Source organism: Dendrobates tinctorius, unplaced genomic scaffold (assembly GCF_039654945.1).
Source record: "Dendrobates tinctorius isolate UK_male_01 unplaced genomic scaffold, ASM3965494v1 ptg000007l, whole genome shotgun sequence".
NCBI lineage: Eukaryota > Metazoa > Chordata > Amphibia > Anura > Dendrobatidae > Dendrobates > Dendrobates tinctorius.
The window spans coordinates 38,836,835-38,849,642 of record NW_027361675.1 but is presented as its reverse complement, the minus strand read 5'-3'; the positions used below and the strand labels follow the sequence as shown (position 1 = coordinate 38,849,642).

General features: G+C 40.7%; 1 protein-coding gene across 1 annotated transcript in view; it reads left to right on the top strand.

Moving 5' to 3' along the window:
• LOC141087786 (schlafen family member 9-like) overlaps positions 1 to 10,648 on the top strand; it is a 176,917-nt gene extending 166,269 nt beyond the window's left edge. The window contains exons 6-7 of the mRNA XM_073573635.1: positions 2,011 to 2,731; positions 9,179 to 10,648. Of these exons, the coding sequence (XP_073429736.1) occupies positions 2,011 to 2,731; positions 9,179 to 9,959 (1,502 nt within the window). The 3' untranslated portion in view covers positions 9,960 to 10,648. The remainder of the gene's footprint in view (positions 1 to 2,010; positions 2,732 to 9,178) is intronic.
• The last annotated feature ends 2,160 nt before the right edge of the window (positions 10,649 to 12,808 follow it).

Here is a 12,808-nt window from a genome sequence, read left to right as displayed (position 1 = left end):
AGATGAAAGTAAATTTTGCATTTCATTTGGAAATCAAGGTCCCAGAGTCTGGAAGAAGAGTGGAGAGGCACACAATCCAAGCTGCTTGAGGTCTAGTGTGATGTTTTCACAATCAGTGATGGTTTGGGGAGCCATGTCATCTGCAGGTGTAGGTCCACTGTGTTTTATCAAGCCCAAAGTCAGCGCAGCCGTCTACCAGGAAATATTAGAGCACTTCATGCTTCCCTCTACCAACAGGCTTTTTGGAGATGGAACTGTCATTCTCCAGCAGGACGTGGCACCTGTCCACACTGCCAAAAGTACCAATACCTGGTTTAAGGCTGGTTTCACACTTGCGGTTTTTTTGCGCTTTTTTTAGCGCAAAAAAACATGCGTTTTTTCCCCTATCTTTTACATGGGTGCGCATACACATGCGTTTGTATGCGCATGCTATTTTTGTAGTGTGCGCTCAGGCGCACAAAATGCATCCTGTTGCATTTTTTGTGCGTCCGACTTGCCCAAAAAAAACCGCATGCGCACGCAATGCGTTTTTTTACAGCAAAACACCCATTATAGTCTATGGGTGCGCATACGTGCGCACGTATGCGCAAAAAAAGCATGTGTTTTTTTTTTTAAAAAACGCACCAAAACTCCCAAAAAAAACCCCACACAAACGTATGATGTGTTTTTTTCATGCGTTTGTGTGTGCAAAAAACGCACCGCAAAAAAACGCAAGTGTGAAAGTAGCCTTAAAACAACAGTATCACTGTGCTCAATTAATTTTAGGGAATATAGCAATATAACATAAGTTAATGGGGAATTTCTAAAATTGAGCCAAATTGAGACCCTGGTCCAGCACCCAGCTCCTCTTCTGTTTAGTACAGGGTCTTCAACCTGTGGTTCGAGTGCCACATGTGGCTCACGGGTCCATGATGTGTGGCTCGCAACTATCTGTAAGCTTGGTGTTTGGCATCAGATCGAGCAACCAGCTATGGAGCAGTCTCAAGATGGTGACTTTTGTGAGTAGCCAAGCACAGAAGATCAGATGTGGCTGTGATTGTACTGGTAGTGTTGACAGGGGAGAGCAATAAATATTGAAAGCTGGAGACAGGATCATGCTAATAGTCAGAGGGCTGCTTGAAGTTGGACACAATAGTGTGGGATGAGTGACTGATTCAGGAATGCCAAATGAGGGTTAAGTGGGTATTCTTGGATGTAAGAATTCTGCCTATATGGGAATGGGGCACAAGGTCTAAGTTTGCTTTCTGTGGGAAAACATTGCCTAGCATAACAATGGCCATGGTGAGTGTCATTCCTCTGGGGAGCTAGAGGAGTGTCCTGGATGTGGCTCCCGACAATCTCTCAAAGTCGAATGTGGCTCTCAATATAAAAAGGTTGACAAGCGCTGACTTAGTAGACTGAGTGTGTCACAGGCATGACATTGTGCCAGACTGACTGATCAAAATAGGTGCCAGGGATGCCTGCAGACAGAAGGAGCTTCGCAAGGCTATGCTATGGCTGCCATGGACTACCAGTATGGACAATGGACCAGGATATTGCAAGTATTTTTTGCTCAATTTGAGATATTACTCTAATCTTCTTCAGAACATGTCAGTAGTCATTATATTTTTTAAGTAGCCAAGTAATGGAAATTACCAAATAAAAATATTGGGCAACAGAAAAACTTTTCAAGGTGACAATTGTACACACAACATATCCCATCTCGGAGTCTACAACCCTCAGTCTACTTTAAAGCCTTCTTTGTTTCACTCCTATTGATGAGTTTTTTGATTAGTACACTGTCCCAAAGAGTTTAACGGATCCATTCATGCTTCTCTTGCTTTTTTTTTTATTAAATAGATCCGTGTGTGTTCCGTTAAACTCAGTTCATGTCCATTTCTCATCTATATTTCTGTGGATCTATTTAGCCATAATAGAATGGTAATACAAGGAATGGTTTGCTTCTGTTTAGTTTTTTTAGTTTGTTTAAATGATTTATTTTTTGTTTGTCTTTTTTGTTAATTTTCACAGGTATTGCTGATGGCAGAACTATAATACCTGATAAACTGTATAAAGTTCTTCAAGCAGAGCACCCTGGTTTAGAAAACTTGCTGAATACTGTGCTGCCGGATTCCAGGGCAGTACTCATTGTATCCAGGAGCTGGGCTGTGGATTTAGAGCAGAAGAGAAATCCTAAAGTTGTGTGTGACATTTTGGTTTTATCACCTAACAACTATCCCACACTCTACTCCGTCTTCAGTGCTGAGGTATCAGAAGAGGAGTTTCAGTATTCACAAGTAACAGCCTTTGCCTTGAAGAAAAAATTAATTAATGTTGGAAGCTACACTGGAAAGTTATGTGTAATTCCTAAATTGTTGTGTCTGAATGCTGAGCATGGGATTTCCAGCCCCTCCTGGCCTGTGATCAAGTACCCAGACACACACAAATTGGATGATTTGGACACTCTGGAAGAATTATTGAAGTCACTCACTATAGTGATTCTTAGTTTTCGGAGCGTGCTAAGTGACAAGATTGGGATGGAGTGCTTCAGCCTTCTTACCATAGAACAGTACAAGATATTGTCAGAGAATTTATATTTATTTAATGAGGTGTCCTTTGTGCATGGACCACCTGGAACTGGGAAGACTGTGATTGCTCTGGAGATAATCAGGAAAATAAAAAACTTATATGACTGTTCAACTGACGACATTCTGTACATTTGTGAGAATATACCATTAGCGGAGTTTGTCAGGTAAATATAGTAATTGGACTTTTTAGTCTTTTTTTTTGTATGTCATGTGTATGTAATTTAATTTGCTACACTGGAAGACATCTGCCTGACTTCAGCAACTCTTAGAATAAGTACATTCCGTAGGAAGCTTCTTCTGAGTTACCGTAACTGTAAGTTTTATTAGGCAGCATTCACACTGTGTTTTGGGCCCCATACCTAATGTATCCGGGGCTTCTATTTGAATATTGTAGAGTATTGCAGTATTAGAAAGACATCTGGCTAAAATAGGAGTCCACTTTTTTGGGATTTTTATGAAAAACCCCAACAGAGTCATGAACATTGTAGACTATGCTGTCTAAATAAGCTTGTATTCATATAGCACCAGCATATTCCACAATCTGTATATAGTGATCTTCCCCAAATGAGGACTGTTAGCAAATAAATTACTGTATACCGAGCATCATTTTTTTATTGCTACAATTCATTTAAAATAAATAATGGATCAACTCTGCAAATATTATGGATTTGAAATCTACTACCGTTTTTTGACTACAGCTAATTTGTATTTCTAAGCAACAGACAGTAGAGGAGGGGGTAGATGGTGTGGAAGCAAGCTCAAGATGAATGTCGCAGCTCTCACCATATAAGCCCATGTTCAGTTTACACTATTTATTGGCAGCCTTGATCTGTAGAGATATCTGTTTGTTTTACGACATCTCCAAGATGCCCTAATATAAATAATAGAAATAAGGTAGACTGTATTCTTATTTTGGTCCCGCTAGAAATTATAGTCTGTATAGAATCTGACCAGTCTAAGTGGACCATGTGGCTACAGCAACGTTTGTATGACGGGTGCAATACGTCGGACTTTGATTTTTTTTTATTTTTTTTTGTGGATTTTATTCAAAGTATACTATGTAGCTGTGACAGAAGCTATAAGGAAATTATTTATTAAGACTGGCATTGTACATTCCAGTCTTAAGTGTTTTAGGCAGGGCTGTGGAGTCGGTAAGCCAAACCTCTGACTCCTCAATTCCCATGACACCGACTCCCTCATACATGGCTCATGTTTAACTTTAAGTGATAAATTTACTGTAGTAAAATGGTAACATCAGTCTTTTAATACTTATTATGATACAATAATCAAGCCATTTAGATAAAACATAAAATATATTTATTGGAATACAACTTTAGAGCAAAAAAACTTTGCATATTTAGGCTGTGTGCCCACGTCGTGTATCTTATGCGTTGCCGTCGCAGTGGAAGCGCATAAAAACGCTAATAAAACGCATCCCCATGCAATCCTATGGGATTCCACAGTTGCTGTGTCAATGCTGCGGATTTTACCACTGCGAAATTGCATAGCGGTATAATCTGCAGCATGTCCATTATTTCTGCGGAATCGTGGCGATTCCTCCGCCATAGGATTGCATTGAAATGCTCACTTTGCGCATGTGGCTATGCCCACCATGCATAAAGTGAGCGCTTCATGTGCGGATGGTACCCAGGGTCTGGAGGAGGGGAGACTCTCCTCCATGCTCTGGGTACCATAATCCTGTAAAAAATACAATTAAAATAAAAAATCGGGATATACTCACCTTCTGGCGGCCCCTGGAGCCTTCCCGCCTCTCATCCACGCTGCCAGCATCTTCCGTTCCCAGGGATGCATTGTGCGAATGACCTCTGATGACGTAGCGGTCTCGCATGATGCTACGTCATCAGAGGTCATTGTCACAAGGCATCCCTGGGAACGGAAGTTACCAGCAGCGTCGCTAAGAGGCGGGATGACTCCGGGGGCCGGCGGAGGGTAAGTATATCCCTATTTTTTATTCTTTTTACTATTTTTAACATTCTATCTTTTACTAATGATGCTGCATAGGCAGCATAAATAGTAAAAAGTTGGTCACACTTGCCAAGCACTATGCTTGACAAGTGTGACCAACCTGTCAATCACTTTTCCAAGTGATGCTTCAAATTGCTTGGAAAAGCGCAAGCATTCTGCAAGCTAAAAACGCTTGTGTTTTGTGGGAAAATGCATGCAAATTCTGCATGCGTTTTACCCGCGGCAGGGAGTTGCGGAAATGCTGCAGACATTTCTGCAGCATTTCTGCAGCATGGGCACTTAGCCTTACAATTTATTATACACTCTTCAGTAAGTGGAAAAACCCAGTCTTCAATAAAAACGTACTGAATAGCATTTGTGCAATCTATGAATTTGTTCTAAGAAATAGAATTGCCTCCATCAGATCCTCCTTCATAGATGACCTCAAATCTGACCTAATTATTTTAAGGCTAGAGAACAACCTCTACACTAGGGTTGGTGGCAAAAAAGTAACCACATGGGCAACATCTCTAACAATTTCAGGGTATAAAGGAGTTGCCTCGTGCACAGTCAGTTTTGATGAACGATTGAACTCTTCTACTTTGAGAGCAAGTGAAAAAATGTTGCTGAAATATGGTCAATCTGTTTTCTATGGGAGTGGAATCTTTTTCCCTGCAGCAATGCTTTGCCTGCTTTATGTCATCCAAATACTCGTCAAAATCAAACTCCTCATCTGATGAGGATGAAGAACAGCAGCACTGGCAGGACCTGAGTCCTCTTGCTCTTGGCCATCCTGTAACCCACTCATCCTAACTGCTACCTCAAACAGAGCTTCTTTTCCTTTAGTAAGCTGTTGATCATCCAGCAATACACGATGACTCTGGTCCACATAAACAGCTGCCAGACGAATTCTATTTTCTAATAGCAATGTCTCTCTCCATTTCATTGAAGCAACAATGCCATCTGCGATTAAACATCCTCTTTGGGACAGGCAAAACAACAAGTTCTTCCTCTCCTTTATAAAAATACCAGGCGTTAAATCCTCAGCTTGTAACTTTTTAGTCACTGTAAATGGGTGATGAAGCAATTTCTTCAATTAAGCCAACTGTGTCCATTGACCTTCATGTAGTGTTACCTGAGGGTTGGCCATATCTAGAAGGAAGGGTTTCAGCTCCAGCAATTGCTCAATCATTAAATAGATGCTGCCCCACCGAGTGGCTTGATCCACAATTGCCCCTTTTCCAGCACGTCTCTTCAAGATGGAATCAATTTTAGGGGTTCTGGCAGCAATAGCCAATTTCCTCGCTTTACTAATCAGAGTTCCAGCATGTCCCTCTTGCAGACTATCTCTTATTGCCAGCTGCAGCGTGTGCACTAGGGTGACCGGATCTCATATGGGGGGAAAAAAATGTTGGAATCTTGTCCGTCTGGACCCCACAAAACGATTCCCCTTTCCAGATATTGAGATAGCCAAAATTTGAGCTCGATCAAACGACGTTAACCCGTGCCGCTCGTTACTCAAAGTTTGAAAAAATCCAAATTGAGGTTTTTTAAGATTTAGGTATTTTGCATAGTCTGTTAGACTATAAAGAATGTGACAACAACATTGCAGAAATAGCCCTGACCAAATTTTCGAACCATTTGTGGTATTTGAATGCAGAGTTGGTGGGATTATCGTTTTTTGATCCCACCATTACAGACAATGAAAAGTTGTTAATGGCTAATAAATTGCTCAGTAGCACAGATGAACCATCAGAGCACACTAACCTACATGAGTTGATAATTTTACATAGTTATCTAATCTATTCCAGAGCTTTTGTTAAAGTAGTTTTTGAAACGTCAGAATATAATGCTCGGCATTTGCTTACAACTTGCAGGACATATTGCTTTTGTTCTTCATCTTTTGTCAGAAGGTCGTTAAAGTCGTTTACTTCCTACCTCTTTTAATTTTTCTTTCCTAACTTTTGGCTTTACAACCCTAGCATGCTCTGATGGTTCATCTGTGCTACTGAGCAATTTATTAGCCATTAACAACTTTTCATTGTCTGTAATGGTGGGATCAAAAAACGATCATCCCACCAACTCTGCATTCAAATACCACAAATGGTTCGAAAATTTGGTCAGGGCTATTTCTGCAATGTTGTTGTCACATTCTTTATAGTCTAACAGACTATGCAAAATACCTAAATCTTAAAAAACCTCAATTTGGATTTTTTCAAACTTTGAGCGACGAGCGGCACGGGTTAACGTCGTTTGATCGAGCTCAAATTTTGGCTATCTCAATATCTGGAAAGGGGAATCGTTTTGTGGGGTCCAGACGGACAAAATTCCGACATCGATTTTTTTGTGGTCACCCTAGTGTGCACAGCACAGCGCATTTGATGAATAGGAAAGAGGTGTGAAACAGCTTCATCAAGATTATCTAAAGAATCATTTTGCTTTTTTTCTGTAGTAATATCTGTTTGTTCCTCCGTTATGGGAACAGGACTGTAGCCTTCCATGTCCAACATACTGAATGTGAAATGTTCTTCTAGCTGCTGTTCACCTTTATTATACTCATTCATCAGTTTAGTTGTACTTATCATATTTGAAGTATTATAAGTTACAATAGCAAGAACCTGTTCTTTTTTGAGTTGATAATCTTGCAGAACTTTTTCCACTAAGGTCTGGAGAAACTGGCTGCTGTGATGAGCTTTAGTATCTTTTACTGCGAGTATCTTAGTAACAGTTTTTTTGTTGTCACAAACATATTGAACGTTGATAGCAAAATAGTTCACTCTGTGACGTGTGCAGGCATCCATTTTAAGAAATACCAATCATCTCTTGAGTCTTTTTAAGATCTTGGTTAAGGGCTTCTTCAGTCACTAATTTTCTAATACTTTCTCTTTCCAGAGAAACACCAAGTTTGTGAGCCATTTCTCCATTAAGAGCTGTAAAAGCTGGGCGTACAAATAATGATAAAATGTTTATTATCTTGAGTCACTGTGAAATGTTCAAATACAGATGACTTCATAAGATGCTTCTTAGACATTTTGTAATTATGTATATTCGCTCTCAAAATAATTTTGTCCTGTAAAAAAAAATAAAGTATAGTGTAATTCTTGCAAGAATAGGGAATCATACATCTCCACATCTCCTAGTGTACTGGCCTGTCTCCTGGTGGCGCCTCCAGCCTCTGGACACTACGCTGACAGACACAGCAAACCTTATTGTCACAACTCGCATTGATGTGCCATCCTGGATGAGTTGCACTACCTGAGCCACTTATGTGGGTTGTAGAGTCTGTCTCATGCTACCACGAGCGTGAAAGAAAGACCAACATTCAAAAGTTACCAAAACATCAGCCAGAAAGCATTGATACTGAGATGGTCCCCACCTGCAGAACCACTCCTTTATTGAGGGTGTCTTGATAATTGCCAATAATTTCCATATGTTGTCTATTCCATTTGCACAACAGCATGGGAAATTGATTGTCAAATAGCGTTGCTTCCTAACTGGACAGTTTGATTTCACAGAAGTTTGATTTACTTGGAGTTATTTTTTGTTGTTTAAGTGTTCCTTTTTTTTTTTTTTGAGCAGTGTATATGATCATCGATCCTGTTACTGTATTTCTGAATTTGAGAGGTTAGAAAACATTTTTTCCCCTTATATTCTATGTATAGTGTATATAAGTCATCAGAGCAGCTAATTTCTCCAAACATGAGCTAAGAGGAAAAGCAAACTAAAACATCAAGCATACAGAGACAACATATACTGGACTATTGATTTATGCACAGTTTATTGAAAGTTGAGATATGCTTTAGGAAGTACTGCACTTATCTTCTTTAATCCTGCTTTCCTGTTCACTCCAGAAGTTCTGAGATGAATGTAGGCTTTCCTTCCCTGTGTGTTTATTTTTTCCCCTTATCTGTAGAGGAGGAGCTTCCTTACTTATCATGAACATAAACTGCAGCACAGATTCATCTCCGCCAAAAGTCTACACCTTCGATCAGGAATAGGACAGACATTTTATAGAACATTTCATAACTTTCCCAAATTCTTATGAAAAAAAATATTCCCCACAAACTGCATTGAACTACTGTTACGAATTTATTACATATTTTAGGAGTGGGAGTCGGTCCATTTTTTACCGACTCCACCAAAATGGGCTCCGACTCCACAGCCCTAGTGATAGGATACACTGAATTAAGAGGTGCACACCACTTAATGAATTTGGTGCACCATGCCAGTAATGCTACTCTAGTCAGAGGCCGGTGCAACATTTTGACTGAAAAATGCCACCACTATTGATTAATTTGATGGGCAGGCATTGCCACTCCCTATCTTGCCCAAACGCCTTCCCATCTCTGTCCATTTTGACAGATACATCTGAAACTGGCTTGAAAACACCATATGTCACAACATTTTGGCTCAAAAATTGTGCTAAGTTTTAAAGTGTTTTACACCAGTTTCCTATTTGTGTTATTTTTTTTTCTTTTCATTTCACAATTTTACCTGCCTTATCTTTTTAGATTTTTTTTGTGTTAAAACACATAGATCCAAAATACAATTTTATACTCATCATGTTCAGACACTCCTGATGATTATATTTTTTTACTATATGGTGAATGTATTATTGTAATCAAATCAATGTTTTTCATTTTCAGGAGTCGAGGCATCTGTCAGACCATGACTCGTATGAGGTTTGTAACTCAAGATGTGGTTAAAGTCAAGCACATTGTGGTTGATGAGGCTCAAAATTTTCGTGTCAATGAAGGTGATTGGTTTGAAAAGGCAAGAAATATTGTTAAGAATTCCAGTGGGGTATTTTGGGTTTTTTTGGACAATTTCCAATCATGGCACAAAAACTCTACTGGCCTGCCAGAATGCAGATCTCAGAATAAGTACATGTTAAGTAAGGTGGTTCGGAGTCCCTCTTTAATCTACAAAGACATATCTATGAAAATGAAACAAGTTGCTTGTACAGCTAAGGACCCTTTCTTGACCGAGCTGATAAGGAAGAGCGACTGTTGCCACGCAATAAAGGGGTTCTGTAAAATTCTTAAGCAAGTGAAGGCAGACATTGTGAAGTATGTCTCTGAAAACTGTTACAAATATCTGAACTATGGATACTCGCAAAGAGATATAGCCATTTTATGCAACACAGAGAATACAGCTATGAAGTATAAAGAACTGTTGTACATGGAGCTAAACAGACGTGCAAGGAAAGGAAGAGTAATAGTGACAGAATTCAAAAAAGCAGAAGATCTGACCCAAGATGCGATCATTGTAGATAGTGTCCGACGCTTTTCAGGATTGGAACAACTCATCGTGTTTGCAATTGACCCAGTTTGTAAAAACGACCAAGTAAACGATAACCTTTTTATCTGTGCTGCCTCAAGAGCTACTGGGAAGCTCCATATGCTCTACGAAATTACAGAAGATTGAGTGTATTTTTCCTTTATAATTTGGTGCCTTTTGAGGGTTTATGGGCAATATTTCTAATAGGGGTCTTTAATACCTTCCTGCCAAAACCTGTTTTCTCCTTCTTGACCAGGCCAAATTTTTCAATTCTGACAAGTTACTTTCTTTGGTAAGCACTATTTGACTTTTAGAGGGCATACTTCACCAAAATAGACTGTGGACGCCATGTCGCATTTGAAAAATGGTGGTGCCAGAACAGAAATCCCCCAAAAGTGACCCTATTTTCGAAACTACACCCCTCAAGGAATTTATCTAGGGGGTTGGTAAGCATCTTGAACTCACGCAAAATGTTGCTTTAGCCCAAAGCCTTCTGTTTTCACAAAGGTAACAAGAGAAAATAGACCGTGCAGTTTCTCCTGAGTACACCAATGCAACTTATCAGGGTGATAACTACTGTTTGGGCACACAGGAGGGCTCGGAAGGGAAAGAGGCGCCGTTTGACTTTTTGAACGCAAAATTAGCATGAATCGAGACGCCATGTCGCGTTTGGCGAGACCTTGGTGTGCCTAAACAGTGGAAACCCTCGACAGGTAACCCCATTTTAGAAACCACACCCCTTGAAGCGAACCTGTCACCTGTTTTGGCCACTAGAAGATGCGGCCACTGCCTTTCAGGGCTTATCTACAGCATTCTATAATGCGATGGGTGTCGCAGGTCCGGGTCTGGCGCCTCCCATCTTCTTTCGACGCTGTCATCCTGTTTGTTTCATCGCTCAACGGCATCGTGCTCTTGTGCAGGCGTACTTCTCTGCCATGTTGAGGGCAATGCAAAGTACTGCAGTGTACAGGTGCTGGGAAAGGTCAGAGACTCAATGCCTGTGCACTGCAGTACTTTGCTCTGCCCTCAACAGGGCAGAGAAGTACACCTGCGCAGGAGCGCGATGTCGGGGAGCGATGAAGCAAGCAGGAGGACGGCGTCGCAAGAAGATGGGAGGCGCCGTACTTGCGACACCCATCGAACTGGACCACCCCACAGGTGAGTATAATAAGTTATTTTTCTTATCTTTCAGGTCGGACCGGGGGCTTATCTACAGCATTATAGAATGCTGTAGATAAGCCCTGAAAGGCAGTGGCCGAATCTTATAGGGCCAAAACAGATGACAGGTTCCCTTTGAGGAGTTTATCCAGGGGTACAGTGAACATTTTGAACCCACAGGTACTGGAAGAAGTGCTATTTTACTTTTCAAACACAGACTTCATAGGCACGGCCTCACTCAATACACTTGACAGCCACGCCTACTAGGTTCTGCCCGGGAGTATGCATACTTGACAGTTATTCCAAGGCAGACAACGGCGAACCCTTGCAGCGCACAGTGTGTGCTCTGGGAGGATTCATAAGTCTGCAGTCACACAGAGTGACTGCAGACTTTTCATTTTAGACCGGACAACCCCTTTAAAACCCTCAGTTATATAGTTAATATCGAGAGTATTTGTGACAGATATATATGCAGCTCTGGCAAAAATTGAGTCCACTGCAAAATTTTCATTTTATCTGAAATTTCTCTTTATAGGTATATTTTTGAGTAAAATGTAAATTGCACTTTTATTCTATAAACTACTTACTGACAACATGTCTTCGAATTTCCAAGCACTAAATTTTGTATTTATTTTCAGAAAAAGAGAAATGGTCAAAATAACCACAAAATGTAGTGCTTGCAGACCTTAAATAATGCTAACAAAACAAGTTCATAATAATTTGGAAACAACAATACTAATGTTTTCATTCAGGAAGAGTTCAGAAATCAATATTTTGTGGAATATCCATAATTTTTAATCACAGCAATCATGCGTCTGGGCATGCTTTCCACCAGTCTTTCACACTGCTTTTGGGTGACCTTGTGCCACTCCTGGTACACAAATTTAAGCAGTTCTTTGTTTGATCGCTTGTGACTATCCATCTTCCTCTTGACTACATTCCAGAGGTTTTCAATGGGGTTCAGGTCTGGAGATTTGGCTGACCATGACAGGGATTTGATGTGGTGGTCCTTCATCCACATATTGATTGACCTAGCTGTGTGGTATGGCGCATTGTCCTGCTGGAAAAACCAGTCCTCAAAGTTGGGGAACATTGCCTGAGCCGAAGAAATCAACTGTTTTTCCAGGATAACCTTGTATGCGGCTTGATTCATACATCCTTCGCAAAGATTAACCTGCCCAGTTCCAGCCTTGCTGAAGCTTCCCCAGATCATCATGGATCCTCCACCAAATTTCACAGTGGGTGCAAGACACTGTGGCTTGTACGCCTCTCCAGGTCTCCAGCTAACCATTAGATGGCCAGGTGTAGGACAAAGCTGAAAATTAGACTCATCAGAGAAGATTACCTTACTCCAGTCCTCTCTGGTCCAATCCTTATGGTCTTTGGCCAACTTCAGCCTTGCTATCCTTTGCTTCTCATTGATGAATGGCTTTTTTCTAGCTTTACATGACTTGAGCCCTGCCTCTAGGAGCCTGTTACGAACTGTTCTTGCTGTGCACTTCACCCCAGCTGCCATTTGCCATTCCTTTTGTAGGTCACTTGATGTCATCCTCTGGTTGCTGAGTGACATTTGAATAAGGTTACGGCCATCCCAGTCAGTCGAGAGTCGTTTTTGCCCTCTGCCAGTCTGTAGCTTTTTTGTCCCCAATTTTTTGCTGCTTGACCTTGTTGTAATGGACTGCCGTATTAGAAATTTTAAGGATGGAGGCAACATGACACTCACTGTATCCCTCGGCTAGTAAAGCCAGAATTGAGCCTTTCTTTTCCTCACTCAAGACTTTTCTTTTCAACTCCTTTGGCATGGTTAAAAGTTATTTTTTCATTCCTATTTCATTTGG